The sequence below is a fragment of the Toxoplasma gondii genome, chromosome XI, assembly GCF_000006565.2.
Source record: "Toxoplasma gondii ME49 chromosome XI, whole genome shotgun sequence".
Taxonomy (NCBI): domain Eukaryota; phylum Apicomplexa; class Conoidasida; order Eucoccidiorida; family Sarcocystidae; genus Toxoplasma; species Toxoplasma gondii.
Window position 1 is genome coordinate 2397012 of NC_031479.1, and position 19427 is coordinate 2416438.

The following is a 19427-nucleotide window of genomic DNA, read 5'->3' on the forward strand; positions in this document are numbered from 1 at the left end:
TATATATATATGCTTATTTGCCTAAGCATCCTGCTTCCGTCGTCGGTTTCTGCGGTATGTGCGGATGTTGAAACAAAAGACTTGTCCTGCGTTTCGAGTTTTCTTCTCGGTTCTACGATGTGTGGTGCTTCTCCAGACCAGTGGCGTTTTTTGACACAGATACTGAGCCGACTAACGTCTCCTGTGTTTTCTGCGTCTTCTCCACTTGCCTGCGTCCATGCTGTTTCGACCGCGTTAAGGTTGTTCCGTGTATAAATAAACAGATAGAGAAATATATATATTCATATATACATATACCTATATATATATATATATTTATATATGTATATATATATATATATATATATGTATATATGTATATATATATGTATATATATGTATATATATGTATGTATATATGTATGTATATATGTAAACATGCATATGTGTCTATATCTATGGGGACAGGGTTTGGATTCCTGTGATCCCTCGTAGAAGTTGCGAGAGAAAAGAGTTACTGAGACGCTTGGGTGGTCAGGCCGCCGTGTAGGGAGCGATCTCATGTTTGCGAACAGGATTCTTTTTGTGCTTTTTCTGGGATGGTGCATGCACTGCGAGAGAAGCGAGGAGATGGTGGAGTTTTGCGGCGCAAGTTTTCTGCGTTTTTTTTCGTTGAGATCCTTTCTCAAGGAGACCTGTGTCACACATGCGCTTCGTCTCCCTCCGCAGCCGAAGCTGTCCAAACACGGTGCGCGTCTCTGAATGGGCGCGCATTCTTTTCTCACCCTGTTTCACACTGCGAACTCGGAGTTCGTGCTTGGATCGGAATTTCTTTTGTAGAGTTCAGTCGACTCACTGCCTAGGCTTTCTCTGCTGTCTGTGTGGACGCTTCTGAGATTCTTTCTCTCAAGGCCGCGTGTCTCTTCTTCTGCAGGCGTCGGAAAGAGCTGTCTGCTTCTCCAGTTCACAGACAAGAGGTTTCGCACCGACCATGACCTGACCATCGGCGTCGAGTTCGGTGCTCGGCTCGTCTCCATCGCAGGCCGCCAAGTGAAGCTGCAAATCTGGGATACGTGAGGGAAACGCTTCAAACTCTTCGAACTGTTGAAACTCTTCGAACTCTTCAAACTCTTCGAACTCTTCGAACGCTTCAAACTCTTCGAACTGTTGAAACTCTTCGAACTGTTGAAACTCTTCGACCTTTTCGAACTGTTGAAACTCTTCAAACTCTTCGAACTGTTGAAACTCTTCGAACTCTTCGAACTGTTGAAACTCTTCAAACCCTTCAAACTCTTCGAACGCTTCGAACTCTTCGAAACGCGCGCGAGAGGGCAACGGGGGAGCAGTCTCTTTTTAAAGTTCCGGCCGTTTCGGTGCCTTTTCAGAAGAACCCTGTCGAGGTCTTCCAGTTCTTTTCATATCTGTTTTTCCTTTTCATTTCAGCGCAGGACAAGAGTCCTTCAGATCCATCACGCGCTCCTACTACCGCGGTGCTGCTGGAGCGCTTCTCGTCTACGACATCACCAGGTGACTTCTCATTTTCATCTCACTTCCAGAAAAAAGTCTCCAATGTGTCGGACGCTCTTCACACTCGTCTGCTTGGACATGCATCGCTGCGCATATCGTTTTAGATCTACACGCGATCGATGCGAATTTCGCAGTGCACTGCTCTTTCGAATCTCGTCCACATGCCTCGGGACCGGTTCTCTGCCACAACTTGCCTCTCGGCATCACCTCTGTGATGACGATGCACCATTACATATCTATACATATGCATATACAAATACTTATACATATATATATATATATATATACATACGTTTATTAAGGTACTGTCAGAGTTTCTCTGCGGCGTATATACGTGGGTTTCTTTGTAGATAGGATCAACTTAATGTCATGGAATATATTAATGCATGCATGTATACATATTTGTACATATTTATCTATATTTATATATATATATATATTTATGTTTATGTATATATATATATATATATATTTATATATATATATATATATGCATGTCTTTATGTATGTCTTTATGTATGTATATGTACCTGTAGAGAGGTGAAAAAGAGTATATATATATATATTTATATATATATATATATATATTTATATATGTGTATATGTCGATGCCGATAGCCTTGTTTTGCGCGGCGAAGTGCTGGGCTTTCAGGCGCGACACTTTCCTTCACCTGACTCGGTGGCTGGATGAAGTGCGACAGAATTCAAACCCACACATGACGATCATGTTGATCGGCAACAAGAGCGACCTCGAGCGCCGAGAGGTCAGCTTCGACGAAGGTGAGGAGAAAGAAGCAAGGTGGACAGCTGCGATGCGCGCAAAGCCGCCATCTCGCCGACCCAAGCAGCCGAGCATTGCATCGCGCGCGGTCAAGCCAGCTCCTTCCTACCTCCGTAGACTTCAGTCCTCATGCCGAGATCCGGCTCGTGCGAGAGCCGAACGCCTGGCGAAAACTCTGACGGCGTCTCACTGGTTGTTGAAGCAAGGACGAACTTCTCTCATTTGCCGATACATGTCGTTGCATGCAAATAGGACGACCGCAGGCTGCTGAGGCGACGCATTTGCATGTATCTCCATACGCATACATGTGTTCATCCATATGCATGCATACATGCTCTGTTCATAAAGAGATGTGAGATCTGTAGACTTGACTGTCTATACACATATAACCATGTACAACTGTGTCGGCAGAGAGATTTTCATGATGCAAGAAAGTGGAGAGCTCGACGCCTGAGTCTGCTCGGGTCCGTGAATCGCGTTTCAACTTTCGCGTATTTGTTTACGGTCTTTGATTGCCGGGACTGAAGCCTCGATAGAGATTCAGTTGACACGTGGAAAACGCTTTTGCATGCGGCGAAGAGGAGACCGACACTGATACGAAAAGATGCGTTCATCAAAAATAAAAAAAGCTGTCCTGCACACTCAGTGCCTCGCATCCAGTCTACCTTCGTATACATCTATATATATCTGCATATGTATATGTAATGCATATATATATATATATATATATATATTCATATGCATATATGTATCCATATGTATCTATATGCATATCTATATCTATATATATGTATAAGCGTGTAAATGTATGCATGTATATACATAATGTGTATATATGTGGTTATATACGTATGTTTGTTGGTGCCCTGGGTGCATATGTCCACGTCATGGAAGGTGTGTGTAGTTGTGAATTTTCTTTTTTCAGGTGCGGCTTTTGCGCGCCAGCACGGATTGATTTTTTTGGAGACGTCGGCGAAGACAGCTCAGAATGTCGATGAGGTAAGGAGAACGCTATTGTCATCAAAATACGCGATACGGTTTTACCCATATATATATATATATATATACATATATGTACATCACTACATATATTAGTAGATAGGATCAAAGGATATATGCATATTTGCAGAGTCAACATATGTAGATATGTGTACTGATTTTCTTGCATGTGTGTATGGAGGATGCTTGAAAGAAGGCGTTAACATCGTTTTCCTTGAGCCTTCCGCGCAACAATGGACTTTTTTCAGGCCTTCATTTTGACTGCGCGGAAGATCTACGAAAATATTCAGCGGGGTATCTACGACCTCAGCAACGAGGCTCACGGAATCAAATGCGGTCCCGTCAACGCGTACGGCAGTCGTCAAGGCTCAGGTAAAACGCGCCGGAACTGCTGCGTGTCTGCGCATGCAGTTGTTGCCTCGGGTTTGATCTAGTTTATTCACGAAACTCCTCTCTGAAACAGACATCGAGACGAAACGTGCGAAAAACAACACCGACATATATATTTTTTGTTTATATATATGTAAAATAAATGCATTTTCGTATTTATATATATATATATATGTATATATGTATATATATAAATATATGTATATACATATATTTGTGTGTGTACACAGAGGCAGTGAGGTGTCTGTAGACTCGAGTGCTGTCGATTAAGAAGTAGGGAGTAGTGTATATACTGTATGCGTCATACACACCTGCGTCGGAAGTTTGTCTCCTCTTTCTGCTGTAAAAAAGAAACGACATCGTTTGCTTGACTTGACTTTTTCGTGTTTTCTGACGCAGTGTTTAGATCCTCCGTCGCTGCTAGGCACTTTGGCATGCACTCTTCCGTTTGCGTTGTGTGTGCGATTCTGTCGTTTGCTTCTGAATTTTTCGTTCTTCCCCAGAGCAACCGCGTAGCCTGGCAGAGCAGCGGTCTGCAAGTTGCTGCTAAGAGGAAGTCGCGTGTGTGAAAAAACGAAGGAAGAGAGAAAAGATGGCATCCAGGGGGAAGAGGAGGTCGCTTGGAGAGCACGAAAGGGGAACGGAGCCCAAGACAAGCTCTGTCGAGGGTGACAGCAAACGGACGAAGGTCTGGAGAAGCAGGAGCAAAGACAGTTGAAGGAGGCGCAGAAAGCAGCGCAGCAGGAGTAGTGAGAGGAGGAGACCAGGCTTCGAATCAGATATGCGAAGAGAACGCATGGCGTGGAGACGCGCAAAAGGAGGAGTGACAGAGAAAGAAGAGAAAAGGTGAAGGGAGGAAGAGAAGAGAGAATAAAGGAGAAAAGAAGAGAGAGAAGAGCGACGAAAGAGCGAGAAGGCAAGGTCTTGCTCTGGACAGATGAATTGCATGTGCCTTCCGGTCGTAGCTTTGTGCTCAGTTTTTCGTGTTTGCTCTTCAAGAGAGTTTTTGAGGGGAGCTGTGAGAGGAGAAAACGCCTTTGCAACGGGGGAAAAAAAGGAGGGACACAAATTGCTTCTTTTACCTGCCCACTTTTGAAAAAACATTGCGGTCTTTCTGCCTTTCTGACCCTCCGTGTGTGTAGTTCGCGTCCGCTCTTTGCCATGCGGAGACAGTTGCTGGTTCGTGGCTGCCGTCTCCAGTCCTGTTTCTCTTTTTAGATTTTTAAAATTCTGGTCGACATTCATCAGGCGTTTTTCCTCTCGCGACGACCGGCCTGTCTCTCTTTTCTTCCAGGTTCTCGTCTTGACTTTGCAGATCGAACCAGAAAGCGTATCTCGCTTCTCTTCTTCTCTACGCTTTCCTCTCTCTGCTTTCTACTCTCTCGTCTCGTCTCGACAGGTGCAGCGGGCAAGACATATGACTGCCTGCATGCGGGTGCCAGGGAAGCTGCGAGTTTTCATCTGGCGTGTGACGCTCGTTCCAGCATTTCGACAGAGACATTTCTGCGCATCCAGAAAGCGCCATTTGCCACAGACGAAACAGACTCGCGAGAAATCTCACAAACTGCACACGCCTCACGGCAAACAATCAGAAACGGAGACAACAGACCTTCTGAACTACATTCTCAAACTTCACACTCCTCATCCCCACCTATATATGTCTCCAAACACATGGACACATACACATACACACAGCTATATATATATATATATACATCGACAGTTACATATATATCTATCTATCTATCTATATATATATATATATATATATATGTACATATATTCGTTTCTCTTTGATGCCGAGAAGAACTCCTTTGCTTTTGTCTCGTTTCTTGCACTCTTCCACGTTTGTGGAGGAAGCGACACCCGAATTCGATTCTCGTTTCAAATTTTCTCTGACGTCACGCTTTCTGCATGCATCCACTGGAGCACGTCGGAGAGTTTCGCTGTCGATTTGTTTTCCGCTTTTTTCCGCGTTTCACATTTCGAGAGATCTCTTGTCCCTCCTTTCTCTCTCGCATGCGCCATCGCTGTCACACATCTGCCTCGATCACCGTTTGAGCAGCCCAGCAAAACCTGCAGACGAAAGGCAACGAACATCCTGAGCGATTTCTCGGCGTTAGATCGCTCTTCTCTGTCGTCTCTCAGAGGCTTCACTGCAGACTGCCGGGGGCGCGCTACCCTTTGCTCTGCGAACTCTTTTACGAAAGAATTGGGCAGACTCCTGTCAGTGCTCTGAGTGTGTGTGTGCAAGAACGCGCGATCTCCCCTGTCGCGTATGTGTCTCCTTCCCGAGCTCACCTGTCGACTTGCGCTTCTCACCCTTGAGAGAACTGCGCTCGCTTGGACTCCGCGGTCTCGTCGCACTGGAAGCCGCGCCGCGAGGCGGCAGTCCGGCCTGCAGTCTGGAGAAGGGAGGACAGGACGAGCGAACAGAAAAGAACTTCGATTCGGTGAAAAGGACCGACTCGTGAACCAGCAAAGCGCAACTGGCGGGATGTAAAACTCCCCAGAGGAACCTGTGAGCCGAAGCCTCTGCCTCCTCCCGAGGGGACAGCGCATAGAGGGGGAGAAAAGAGGAAACAAGGAGAGGATGAGACGAAGAGAACGAAACGGAGAAGAAACGCCAGAAGAGGTGGACGGAGAGACGAGCATGACACGCGTTCCAGCGAAGAGAGACGAAGGAAAAAGACGAGAAAAAACTCACCCTCTTCCACTGAAACTGTTGTCGAAATCTCCTCGAACTCCAAAGCTGTCGTCGTCCGTAAATCGGACGCTGCATGAATAACTGTTCAAACCGAATGAGCCGAAAGAAGAGAAAAACGAGCCTCCTGCGCTGGACATGCGCGCCTTGAGGGAACCACTGGTTTTCGTCGCATGCGAGGTCCTGGAAGAGGAAAGCGGACCCGCAGATTTCTCTTTCTTTTTCTCTCTCTCGACTGTACCCGCAGACAACAGACCTGAGTCTCGCTTCTCCAATCCAAGCCCCGCATCTCGGTTTCTCTTCTCTCTGGCTCGCTCTCGGTTTCTCTTCTCTCCGTCTCGCTCTCGATTTTCTTTTCCATCGAAGCCTTCATCTCGTCGGTCGCTGCGACCTGCGCCAAGCTGTCTCCGGGGACTGCTGTTTCCCGAGCGTCCGCCAGCCTTGCGACCTTGCTCTGCGGCTTTCTCGGCCTCTCCACTTCTCTTCTTCTCTCTCCTCTCCAGGATCTTCTTTCTCCTCTCTGCGTTCTGCCTGCACTGCGCGACCAGCAGCGAAGGATTGACGAGAGGAGAAGAGAGAGAAGGGAGAGAAGAAGAAAGAGAAGGGAGAGAAGAAGAGAGAAGAGAGAGAGGTGGAGGACCTTTGTCTAGGGAGGACCATGTGGAAACATGGGAGGAGAACGCAGCGGCAGAGGCGTTGTCGTCCTCAGACTCCGCCTCCGATGAAGACGAGCTGTCTTCGCTGTCGTCCGACAACCAGTCGTCGAGTTCGATGCCCTGGAAAAAGAGAAAAAGGAAGTGCGACATCCACAGACTCGCCGCGAGAAACAAGCACGAGAGAACGCGGCGCCAAAGAGAGACAAAAGCGAGAGAAAAAAGAGCGCGGAACACTTGTGGGAGAGGAAAGAGAGCGAACAAAGTAGACATCCGTCTCGCGGCAGCTGGAAATCGCCCCTTGCTCCGAGAACGAAGAGACGGCGAGGTGAAAAAAAACAGAACGAGCTCTCGAGCAGTGTCTGTACACTACGTATATACACCCCAGACGTCTTCTGTACTGTGGCACCTGGAGAAACCGTCGTGCTTGTCTGCCCTCTCGGGAAAGGCGTTTTCACTCGCGACACCTCCGAAAAAAACTCAAAAAAAAAACAACCAATTCCTCGTCATGTCTCGTACCGCCAAGTGCTCGTCTCCGCGCTTCTTGCGCTGCAGACGCTCGCGGCGTCTTCTCTCTTCCTCCTCAAGTTCGCGTCGCTCGGCCTCCGTCAACTCCACGGCGCTGGCACCACCCTTTTGGAAGCCTGCGAAGTCGCAGAGAGACATCGGGCCAGAGCATCACCTCTGAAACGAAGGAAAGAGGAGGGCATGAACTCCTTTTCCGGGGAGGATGCTCACGGAGCGCTTCTAACTTGTCGAGTGTGTACTTCAGCTTCTCCCTTCCCGGCTAGAGAGAGCACAGAAAAACGAGAGGGCAGCCTGAAGGGGAAACGCCCGAGCTGTCGTCGAGTTCGTTAAAGTTCGAAATCCTTCACGAAAAACAAAAGGCTGTCCCAGCTGTCGAGATAATGGAAAAGACAAAGATTTCAAAATTGGACACAAAGTCTCCAAGAATCCCAGGGATCTCTAAGTGTGCATGTAGGCCTGTCGAAAGACGAAAAAAAGAAAGCCGAGAGATGATCGATTCATGGCGTCTGCACAGTACACTGAATACTCTTTTCTGCCAAATCCCGCAGATACTTTTAGCCGAGAAAGTCGCACAAGTGAAAATGACTTCCACGCGATTACTCACTGTCTGTCGACCTGAGTTGCATCTTCGTCTCCTTGAATTTCAAGGAGTTACACTTTGTGTCGACACTCGAACGGCCGGGGTGTGTCACTCCTCAAAAATTTTGGAGATTTTATTTCGAAAAAAACAAAATTCGAAGAGAACGTCGCACTGCCAAAATCGAAGGAAGGGGGGGAGGGTCCTAAGACGTCTTGTGTGAATAAAACTGCAACTTCTAAAGAGAAATCCCCTCGTAAAAATTGGAAAACAGAGACGTTCTCAACACTTTGTTCATGGTCGATGAATCATTTCACAAAGACAACTGAAACGAAAGACTCACGGCCTATGAGCCTCTCGTAGATTTTATCCTCTCTTTCTTCTAAATCGTGGCGTAGTTTCCTTTGCATAGCCTCAGTGTCTTCGACCTCTGCATCGAACGCTTCGTCCTCCTTGGCGGCAAACAGACCCTCGAGAAACTCTTCGTCTTCGTCATCACTGAACATCCAGAAGAAAACACAACTTCGGTTTCTTCGGCAAACGCAGGAGACAAGAAAGTGACCTCTGACTCTTTTAAACCCCCGAAAAAGACACAAGTACTTCTTCCTCAACACACCATTCTCCCTTCTCTCTCCCTCTTGTCTCGGTCCCAAATCGTTTCCTGTACGACGTCTCCCGTTTGGAGCCTCACCAGCATCTGTCCCCTACGTTCGCGCACTAACGTCTGTGTCGAACTGGCGCTGCCGTTTTGTGCTTCGTCTCTCAGAAACAAATCCACTTTGAAAAGTCCGCTTTTCCGGCTGGCGGCCCTTCGCAGGTTCCTTTTGGAGGGAAACCAGAGACAGGCAGACCTCCGCCTTTCCGCGTCCCCAAGCAACAGAGAGACACAAGCGCCTGTCGACCTGGTGTTCTCGATTAAACGAAATATTCGAACAACTCGCCTTTTCCTCCTCGTCAACAAGGTGGAGGCAAACGGCCTCGTCGCCTGAGTTGCGGGATGACGTAATACACATTGACGTCTGTCTTCTTGACTTTCTAGGTGCTTCGTCTCTTCGCTGTCTCGGCAGTGGCGACGCCTCGTGAGCCTTTGACTCGTTTATTCTCTCTTTCTTTTCCAGAGAGAGTTCGGCTTTTCAAACGTGTCAAGTTTGGAAACGTCCTTCATCTTTTGTCTGCGTCTTGTCTTTCTCCTTTCGCTCTCTTTTTCCACCTCGTCGACCGCTTTTCCCCCTTGGTCCGCTCGTTTTCTTCTCTCTGCTTCTCTTTTCTTCTCTCTCACCTGTCCGTCATCTCTTCTTCGTCCTGTTCCATCAGTCGACTTCGGAGTTCTGCGAGCGCGGACTTGTATTCTTCGTCTCCCTCGAGTTCTTCGTCGTTTTCCTCTGCCTCGAACTCCGTCATTTGCTTGATTAACTCCTTCATTTGCCTGGAGAAACGTACATCGGAATACAAGCAATCGATCCCTCTCCTCCGTATCCAAGGCGACACACTCTACACAGAACCATCGAGAAAAAAACTCTGCATGCGTCTTCTGCGGAGTGTCCTACCGTCTTCGTTCCTTCTTCCGCGCTAAGCGCGCCTCGTCCAGAAGCCGACGCGCGAACGACGTCTTCTCGGTTTTACTTTCTTCCTTCTCTTCGTTCTCTTCCTTTTTCTCTCCTTCTTCTTTCTCTCCCTCGTCTTTCTCTCCTTCTCGTTCTTCGTGCTCTGGCGCTTCTTCGCTGTCTTCCATTGCAAGCTTTCGCTTCTTCTGTTCTCTTTCGCCAGCCGAGTCTGTGCTTTGTCTCGAGCGTTCTTGCTCAGTTGCCATGTCGCCTTCTCGGCCTGAGCCGCTCGCTTCGCGCTCTTCGTCCTCGTCCGTCATCAGACGTCTCTTGTTCTTCCTCTTCTTCAGTTGCTTTGACAGGGCCTCGCCGTCGTCGTCCAACATGGCGCCCGGGTCGAAGGAGGCGCGCGTGGTGTTTGGGCCGCTCAAGCTGGCCAGCAGGGACGCGCGGGAGGGGAGAGCGAAATTCTTCTTCCTTGCTCTGTCGAGTGTAAAACGAAAGAGTTCCGTCAGTTTCATCTGCCGAGGACCTCTCTCCTTGGCAAACGCGCACCGAGCAGTCCCCGAAGAAGAGGAAGACGAAGAAGAAGAACTGGACAGAGAAGAAGCAGAATTGGAGAGAGAAGAAGAAGAATTGGAGAGAGAAGAAGAAGAATTGGAGAGCGAAGAAGAAGAACTGGAGAGAGAAGAAGAAGAACTGGAGAGAGAAGAAGAATTGGAGAGAGAAGAAGAAGAATTGGAGAGAGAAGAAGAAGAATTGGAGAGAGAAGAAGAAGAACTGGAGAGAGAAGAAGAAGAACTGGAGAGAGAAGAAGAATTGGAGAGAGAAGAAGAAGAATTGGAGAGAGAAGAAGAAGAATTGGAGAGAGAAGAAGAAGAATTGGAGAGAGAAGAAGAAGAATTGGAGAGAGAAGAAGAAGAATTGGAGAGAGAAGAAGAAGAATTGGAGAGAGAAGAAGAAGAATTGGAGAGAGAAGAAGAAGAAGAATTGGAGAGAGAAGAAGCAGAATTGGAGAGAGAAGAGGGAGTGGAATTTGGAGAGGCCGCTTCGGGAACGCGAAGAAAGCTCTGCGTTGAGCTGTCCGCTGCTGCGACGTGTGTTACGTCTTCCTCACGGGTCTCAGTTTCTTCTGGATTTCTCTCCTCCATCGTCGCTTTCTGTCCACGGCCTCCGTCCATCCCTCGGAGTGGCGACGGCGAATTGCTTTCTTCTTGGTCGACGCGAGAAGTCCTTGTCTTTTCTCCCTCCTCTGCGAGAAATTCTGCCGTCTTTGCCTCGCGTTGTGCGTTCTCCGTTACCTCTTCCTCTCTCTCGCCTTTTCTCTTCTCTGTCAACCTCGCAGACGAAGGACTCTCTGTTCTCTCCTCAGCCGCCTCGCCTGCAGCCGAAACTAGCCCCCTTTGCTCTGGAGAAGCAGAGGAAGAAGAGGAAGAGGAGGAAGAAGAGGAAGAGGAGGAAGAGGAGGAAGAAGCAATGTCTTCAAAGCTGTGTCTTCTTACTAGGCTCCTTTTCTTGCTCTGAGGCGTAGCGAGGGCGGTGGGATTCTCCGAAGATAAACCGCGGCGAGAGGCTGGAGGAGAGGCACCTGCGAGAACAGAACTCTTGTCTCTTTTCCTCGAACTCAAAGGAGATGAAATCGAAGCAGAGGAAGAAGAGGAAGAAGACAAGGAAGGTGTGGAGAGTTTCACTTTGACGGGACTGTTGCTGCGGCTTCTGGGATTGTCGAGAGCAGCAGCGAGTTCGCTTTTTCTTTTTTCTTCTGCTCGTTGTTCTTCTCTGCGTTTCTGCTCCTCTTCTTCCTGTCTCTTCTTCTCGCGCCACTGTGGCTGGATCGACACCGGAATGAAGTGCTGTGGTATTTGCCAAGGTTCTTGGCCGATGGCAGACGCCATCGCTTTCCACGCGTTTTCCTGCTCGTCTCGTTCTTTCGCGTCCTCTTCGCTCGCTGACAGCCAGGGTGTGGTTGCTCTCAGACGTTTGACGGCCGGCGCCTCCAGAGAGTCCGAGCTCGCCTGAAGCGCGACGAGGCCGAATTTCGCCGCCAATTTCTGCAAGCAGAGTCAGGCAGCACTCCAAAAATCCTTCGCAAAGGCCGGCTCCTCGACAGCTGCTGGAGGAAGGGCGGCTTAAGCCTCCTCGTGAGGACAGAACAATCTCAAAGTGAAGACGAGGAAGGAAAGAGATTTGAGACGCCGGGAGTGGGGACAGAGGCGACAAAGGCCAGAAAAGCGACACAGACAGAAAGAGGAAAACGAGACTATCCGGAGAGACAGACAGAGAGAGGCGCCAGAGAGGGGAGCAGAGAAAAGCAAGCACATACTCCGAAGAGAGAGCTCGCGACAGAGGGCTGAGCAGGAGGAAGAGAGAGAGCAACACAGAGAAAGACAAAGCGCAGGGGCAGAGAGTACGACAGAAAGAGAGGAGAAAAAGGGGAAAAAGAGGTTGGGGAGAACGCACCAGTTTGTGAGGAGTCTCCATGAGTTGACGCATGCGGCGCAGCTGCGCAAGGTAGAGATCAAGCGCCTCGCGCGGATTGTTCTGCACCTCTTGAGGCGGTCGAATGTACACCAGTTCCTGAGGAACAGGCGCGAGAGAAAAGAGCACGGCTGATCGACAGAGCGTAGATTTCAGAAGGCAACGAGAGTGTTCGAGAGCGCGGAACACCGCAGAGGAGCAGCGGCCAGACAGCGAGAAACGGCCGCGAAATATGCGAGGGAACCTCCAGGCAAGACGCCGGAGAGGCGGGCGCAGGACAGGCAGAGAGAGCAAAGCTAAAGGCGCAAGAAGAGCGAAGACGAGGACCGGCAAGAACGAGAGGAAATGGGCAGAAAGGAGAGAGCAACGAGCTCGAAACAGGAGACACGGAGAAGAAAAGAGGAGAGAGAGGAAACAGGAGAACAAGAGAGAGAGAGAGAGAATGTAGGATACACCGCAGACGAAGTCGATCCGAAAGAAAGGGAACGTCCACACCAGGGGACCGGATGAGAGAAGGTGGAAAGAGATAAAAAACGTTTTCTGGAAACCATGAAAACGCGTCTCACTTCTCGAGCGAAAACTCGGTATCTGGAGGTGTATTCTTCCTGTCCTTTCACATGTTCCTCCTCGCGAGGATGGTGGAAGCGTGGTCTGCGGAAAACATGATCGCATGCATGCTGTGATCCGCCTTCTTTCGTTCCCGGAGTACGTACGCCCCGGAGACAGGCAGCACATACGCGCAAAAAAAGTGTATTCTCCAGCAGAGGAAAAGAAGGACCGTCTGCAGGAGGCTAGAAACCGTATTGTGCAAAGCGCGTTTTTAGAATCGACGAGATATCAGGAAGGCTCCCACTCCACCCTCATGACCTTTTTGTTGCGTTACGAGAGTAAGGAGAGTCAGCAGGGGACTCTGTGTTGACATGGAAACTGAAAATGTTTCTACACAAAAGCTAACGAGATTCGTCTCTGCTCCCTGTCCGGTTTTGACCTTGCTGTCTCGCCGAGACCGCGTCTCTTCTCTTCCGAGACGAAGTTTCTTCCTTAGGTGGAGACACTGTAACTGCACCCCCGCAGCAGGCGATGCATGCACTACAAAGACGAGTCGGCAGAAAGGAAAGCGGTCTCTCCTCCCTTTCTGCTTTCCAACGTTCTTACAAATGCTGATTGCTGTTTAAACTGGAAACGCTTTCATCTGCACAACTATAATATATTTAAAATATAGCACTACATCCTCGTAAATACACAGCCACACGCAACTGCAGTGCAAAGACATAACCAAATAGACGCAGATATATGCATATATATATATATATATATATACTTAGTTGGAAGCACATGGAGAGATGTAGGCTGGCTGTTGTTCTGCGATATACCTTGCATGCTCTGCGTAGTCCGACACCGGTTTTCACGAGCAATTTTCTTCTTCAGTTCTCACCCTTCGTGTGTGCATCTGGCGATGCGTTGAAGTTCTCTCCACTGATGTTTTATCGCCTGTCTGCGCGCATCTTTCTTCTCTTCGTCTCGTCTCTCCCGTCGCTGTCTCTTCAACTCTTTCTCTCGCAGCTTCATGTCTTCCACTTCCCTTGCAACTGAAAAAAGATGAAATGCAAACGCGCAAACGCTTCCTCGACCTCATCAATATACCCTTGCATCTCTCTATAGAGATATAGGTATCTTCATACGTATACACACATGTATATTCACGTATAGGTGGGGATGTTTGCATTGATACAGACACGGCTCCGGAGGCACTTCTGCATGCACCTATGTGGATCGGCATATCTAATAGTAAAGCATAAACAGATAAATGCATATATATATATATATATATTTACATATATCGACACATATGTATATGCATGTACTTAGGAAAATAAACATAGCTACAAAGACCGAGATATGCGGGCGCGTGTGAAGGAGATAGACAGTCCGGAGGCGCCTTGCAGACACACCGTCTGCTCCATGGAAATACCCCCAGATGCTTGTGAACATATATACATATATATATTTATATATTTATATATATATATATATATATTGATAAAAGCGGCTGTCGTATAGATTTTAAGTGTGCAAGTGGTTGTATGCGTCGTTGGTATCCGTTGCTCTTACTTTGGTCACGACTTTTCACGGCTTTTCCATTTCCGCTTCCCTCGTTGACAGATCGTTTGAGAGCCCCCCAGCCTCCTGCCGGTCTCGTGTCGGCCGAGACACTCCACCGACTGGAGAGGTCGTAGGCGTCGAAGAGTGGACAGTCTTCTTCGTCAAACAATCCAGCGTCGTCGCGAAACAGGCCGTCCTCGAGCAAGAAAGAACTGTCTCCTCCCGGCAGGAGAGAGTCTCCAGCACTCTCCCCAAACACGGAAGACAGAAAGGACGGAGGCAAAGCAGAAGACGAGGAAGAAGAAGAGGAAGAAGAGGAAGAAGAGGAAGAAGAGGAAGAAGAGGAAGAAGGAGGGGAAGATGAGGGGGAGGAGAGGAAACCGACAGGTGCGTTTTCATTTCGAGGAGGCTCAGGTCGAGGTTTGTCTGATCCTGGAGACACTTGCGCCTTTTCGTCCTTCTCATTTTTGACGTTGCCTGCCGAGCATTGAGGCAGAAAAAACACGGAATTCGATTAAAATTCACCACCTCAAATCCATTTATTGGCGCAGGGCAAAGAACCATTTTTGCAGAGTTTTGAAGCTCTTGTAAATATAGGAAAATCTACTTGGAACGAAAGCTAACACTTACTGAGGGTTTCGAGGTGGGGAAGGAGAAAAAAACGGAACGGCAGAAGAGAAATTAATCACCGAAAACCCGACCAAAGAAATGAAAGCTTCAGGAAAGAAAATCGTTGAAAAGCAATTGAATATCAACAAAGACTCAGACGTAGGCTATAAATCCAGGTGTTTGCACAGATACTGATATAAACAGATGCAGGCAGATCGGCAAAGCGAGGTGTACTACGAGACAGAGAGAGAGAAAGACATGGGTGAAGAAAGGGTGCTACAAAGGCAGAGGAGAGGTAGAGTCGTGTAGCGAGGGAGAAGGATGAAGAAACGGATAGACTGTGAGAGAAGGGATCGAAGATGCTTTTCTGTTTTGAGGAATCCGTGAAAAGTACCTACATGGACCGTTTCGGCTCCGCTCAGGCTGGGAGAGGAGCGACGCAGGAATGTTCAGACATCGACGAAGACCGAGCGACTTGGTTCTCTCCACGAGGCCGCACTGCTCGGCTCTCAAAAGGAGATGTTGAAGCTGCAAAGACAGAACTCGAACGGACCAGCGTGCTGGCAGCAGACGGCGCCCGACGTCCACAGAGAAGAGAAAGAACAGAGAGTCACGACAAAGGGGGAGAGGAAGAAGAAAAAGGAGAGTACGAAGGACACCAGAGGCGGAGAGGCAAAAAGACAGGAAGAGGCGAAGGAGAGACGGAGGAAAAGCAGAGAGAAGCTGCTCTCTGTCAGATCAGAAGACTGAACAACGGTGCCTTCTCTGACAGATTTCACGGTGGGGAGAGATGCAGACGTATCTGCTTCTCGAGTTCGAGCCGTCTGTTCCGGCCCTCTCTCCCCAGTGTTGTCGGCTTTCCTACCTTCCTCAATCCACGAGGCTCCGCGACTCTGCACTGAAACAGCTTGTTGACTTTTTCTTCTCGCGTCGCACCAAATCGCTTCGTCTCCTGCGACCAACGATCGAACTCGCGCCAGGCTGCCAGCTGCTGCGTCGCGCATTTGACGAGGTTTGCCACAACTACGCGCCTCGACCTCCAGTCAACAACGCGTCTGAAGAAAAGCCGCCGAAGCCGACATTTGTAAGAATGTGGGTCAGAAGGAAAGACACGGAAAATGAGGGGAAGCGGCGCAGTAAAACAGACTCCGATATACACCCGCTCTTCTGTCGAGCAAAAGAAGGAATTAAAAAGCATACTCAAGTATGCAGACAGAGAGACCGTGAGAGATGGAGATATCGGTGGAGAGAGAGACTCCGAACGGACGGAGACACATGCGTAGATTACCGTAGAGTTGAGTGAGTATACAACTCGCCATAAAAAGTCGGATACGATTGCCGACGAATACTACAGCGAAACGGTGAAAAGACGAAGGTGGAGAGGAGCAACTGTCCATAGAAGAAGTTGGGATGACGGAGGCCGCGCAAGCAAACAAACGAGAATCTCTGGAGGGGAGTGAAATCGAAAAAAAGAAACAGAACACCAAGGCAGCGAGAGAGAACAAGACAGAAGAGACAGACTGAAACCAGCGCCAAGCAGAGTGCAGGATGGAGAGAAAAAACAATTATTCTCCCCCGTCTTCTGTTGCGCGAGAATCGCTGCCGTTCGGCCTGAACGTTGCCGTGTATCTCGGCTTCCCTAAGCGTCACAGAAAACGCAGAGAAAAGTTGACTTCTTGAATGTGTTTCGTGGCTTCTCTTACAAGTGCAGATACTCCGTCTTGTACATTTCATTCGGAAAATCGAGGAAAATAATCGACTTCTGCTCCTTCGTCAACACACTCAGCTGGGGTGTCACGACAGGCCGCGGCGTCTGGAAATCGAAGGCCTCCAGCAGAGATCTCTGGAAAGAACAACACAGGGACGCGGACCCACTGAAGAAGCGGCGCAACCGCAGACGTCGCAAATCGAGTCCCCAACGAAGCAGCACTGTGAATAATCGTATCGCCATGTAAATCCCCCGAGACCTCTCTTCATGTTTGTTCACTTTTTACGTGAGAAGTCATACACTTGAAACACAGGCATCTGCAGCGCCAACTTTGCTCTCTCATGCGTCTCCACACAAACATGCCTGCAGACATATATGTACATGTATATATGTACATGCATATATGCACATGTATATATGTAAATGTACACGGTACAGACATATTCGCGCATGCATAAAGTAGACAAGTGGGTACACAAAAGGAAACAGACGTCGACACCTGAGGACGTCTATCAGGAAGCAGGTGAAAGTGGAGAGACTACGGTAGACCGTGTACGCGTTGAACGGACGCGCGGTATACGTACAACGCCTCCAAGAGTGAGTTCGTCGTCCCAGCGGAGCTGTTCGGTGCGTCGCAAAAAGGCCATGTCCTCTCGAGTGACGTTTTTTCTTCCAAAAGGATTTCCCTGTTCCTCCTCCTGAACGATGGTGTCTAAACACCAGGCGAGAGCGTCCTCGAGAGTGCATGCAGCGGTTTCGAGGTCCTCTCCGGCGAGCGTATCGGTGTCGCTTTCTCCTCGCGAGTGTCTCTCCTTCGCACGACCTTGGCCTCTCCGTTTGCCTCGGCCCTTTCCGGAGAGAGCGGAGTCGTCCGACAGTGCGTCCTCTTCGTCCTCCGACGACAGCGACGAGGCAGAAGACTGCGACGCACTTGTCTTCTCGCTGTCGTCGGAGGAACCGGCAGTCTGTACAGCAGCGAAAGCCGGACAAAAAGATATTGAAAGACGCAGAGAGAGCAGCGGCAGACGGTGTCGAAAACAGAGGAGACGTGCAGACCGAGGGGAGGAGAAGAGGACGGAGAGAGACGAAACAGAGAGGAGAGATGACAAAGAAAAGGAAGGAAAAGAGAAAGAAGAGTGGAGAGATGAAGAAGAGAAAAGATGGAGAGAGGAGAGACGAGCAATGACAAGGGAAAGGGCAAAGAGAAACGATCCAAGAGAGAGCACGACAAAGGGTAACAGTCAAACGCAACATGGAAGAAAAAGGAGACAGGGAGACAGTCGCAAGGACTGGAGAGCGTCTGGCAGAAGGGAGAGGAGGAACAGAACAGAACAAGACAGTGAAACAGGAAAACTAAATTCGTCCGACATGAAGAGGAGTGACACTCCTACCTCCTCAGAGTCATCTGCTGAGGCAGAGCCGTCGCCTTCGCTTTCAGCGAGTTTTCTCGATTTTCTGCTCTCCTTCTTGCCGTCGTTCTGCAGTTTGCGGCGGAGGACCTCTAACCTCTTCTTCTTGTCCTTCCTCCTCCGTCCTTTTTCCCTGCGTTTCTTCACTTCATCTGCGCTGTCTTCTTCTGCTCTCATCTCAGCTGCAAAGGCATTCCAGTCCTTGAGCCTCGAATCTTCTCCTTTACCTTCACTCGCCTCCTCCTCACTATCTTCTTTCTCGCTTTCTTCTTCCTCGCGTTCTTCTTTCTCGCTTTCTTCTTTCTCGCTTTCTTGCCTCTTCACCCAGCGCTTCTTCTTCTTCACGGTCGCATCTTTCCTCGGAGATCCAGACTGAGGGGAAGGCGTTTCGGAGGCGGGGCGAGAGGCTTTTCCTTGCCCTTCTGTGTCTCCTTCGTGTCTGTCCCCGTTCCGGTCTCTTCCTCCGTTGCCCGGAGAAAAAGAAGAAGGGGAGCACCTCTTCTGCGAGTCATCGTCGCTGTCGTCCAGTTGAGGTCGTACAAGGCGACGGCTGAGAGAAGGAGAGATTCGGAGAGACGAGAAACGAATTGAAGAGTCCACCGGCCTCCCAGATGCCAGTGCACCCTGTGCATGAGGTAGAATCTTGTCCACTTATTAAACCAGAAACTCGCTTGTACCATTTCTCGGAACTTCGTCGAACGGTGCGACTGTGTGACTCCGACATACGGTTTTCCGCCTTCTCCCAGTGCATCTACAGCTCACTACAGATACATGCATGGTGAATGATACGGTTTCCTCCCGGTGTACGTACTGTACGTACTGATGGCTTGAGATATACACGAAGCAAATGGACCCAAAAACGTAGCGCGAAAGTGACGCCGTACAGAGTGTGTATGGAGACACACCTTCAGGCCGCCTTCAAAAAAACTCGCAAGCGCGTCCACGACGAGGGGTGTACAGACACTGTGAAGCGCATGTCTGTTCGAACTTCAGAGTCGGTTTATTCGCAAATCTCCCAGTCTCTTAGACTTACGTTTTTTTGTTGGGGATCGACAAATCTTCGTCGTCCTCCATCGCTGCTATTTTCTCAGTCCCCGGAGACAACACGAAAGGGACTCGTCAGGTGTACAGACAGCTGGAGTCGCAGATTTTTCAGAAACGGTATCGGGTGTGCAGGGCCGTCTCCTTCAGGTCGCGACGGAGTCGCAGTGGCTCGAAGGATTCTGCGTCGTGCAGCCGTCTCCCTCTTCGTTATCGAACGAAGTTCTCCTTCTCTGACGAGTTGTACACGTACGCCGCGTCGCCCACAGGGTCGGTGCCCTTGTGGTAGGTAAGCGAAGACGGCCAGATGAGAACCAGTTCCAGCTGGGTCTTCGAGGACGAGGTCTGTTTCTCCGCCAGACTTTGGAGGCCGGAAAGCGAGACGCAGAGGTTGCAA

General features: G+C 49.2%; 2 protein-coding genes across 2 annotated transcripts in view; one reads left to right on the top strand and one right to left on the bottom strand.

The window, feature by feature from the left end:
- TGME49_312050 (small GTPase Rab2, putative) overlaps positions 1 to 5580 on the top strand; it is an 8583-nt gene extending 3003 nt beyond the window's left edge. Inside the window, exons 2-7 of the mRNA XM_002364386.2 lie at positions 914 to 1052; positions 1423 to 1506; positions 2159 to 2286; positions 3213 to 3286; positions 3535 to 3658; positions 4180 to 5580. Coding sequence (XP_002364427.1) covers positions 914 to 1052; positions 1423 to 1506; positions 2159 to 2286; positions 3213 to 3286; positions 3535 to 3658; positions 4180 to 4226 — 596 coding nt within the window. The 3' untranslated portion in view covers positions 4227 to 5580. The remainder of the gene's footprint in view (positions 1 to 913; positions 1053 to 1422; positions 1507 to 2158; positions 2287 to 3212; positions 3287 to 3534; positions 3659 to 4179) is intronic.
- TGME49_312065 (hypothetical protein) lies at positions 5476 to 19063 on the bottom strand (the record flags this gene model as incomplete). Its single annotated transcript, XM_018782695.1, has 17 exons — positions 5476 to 5752; positions 5978 to 6081; positions 6384 to 7156; positions 7553 to 7677; positions 8482 to 8636; positions 9418 to 9564; positions 9686 to 11733; positions 12143 to 12259; positions 12727 to 12811; positions 13596 to 13749; positions 14273 to 14740; positions 15271 to 15400; positions 15738 to 15927; positions 16576 to 16715; positions 17165 to 17545; positions 17972 to 18539; positions 19023 to 19063. The coding sequence occupies 17 exons, from the start codon at positions 19061 to 19063 to the stop codon at positions 5727 to 5729; spliced, it is 5652 nt and encodes a 1883-aa protein (XP_018635498.1). The 3' UTR covers positions 5476 to 5726.
- Between the last annotated feature and the right edge of the window lie 364 nt (positions 19064 to 19427).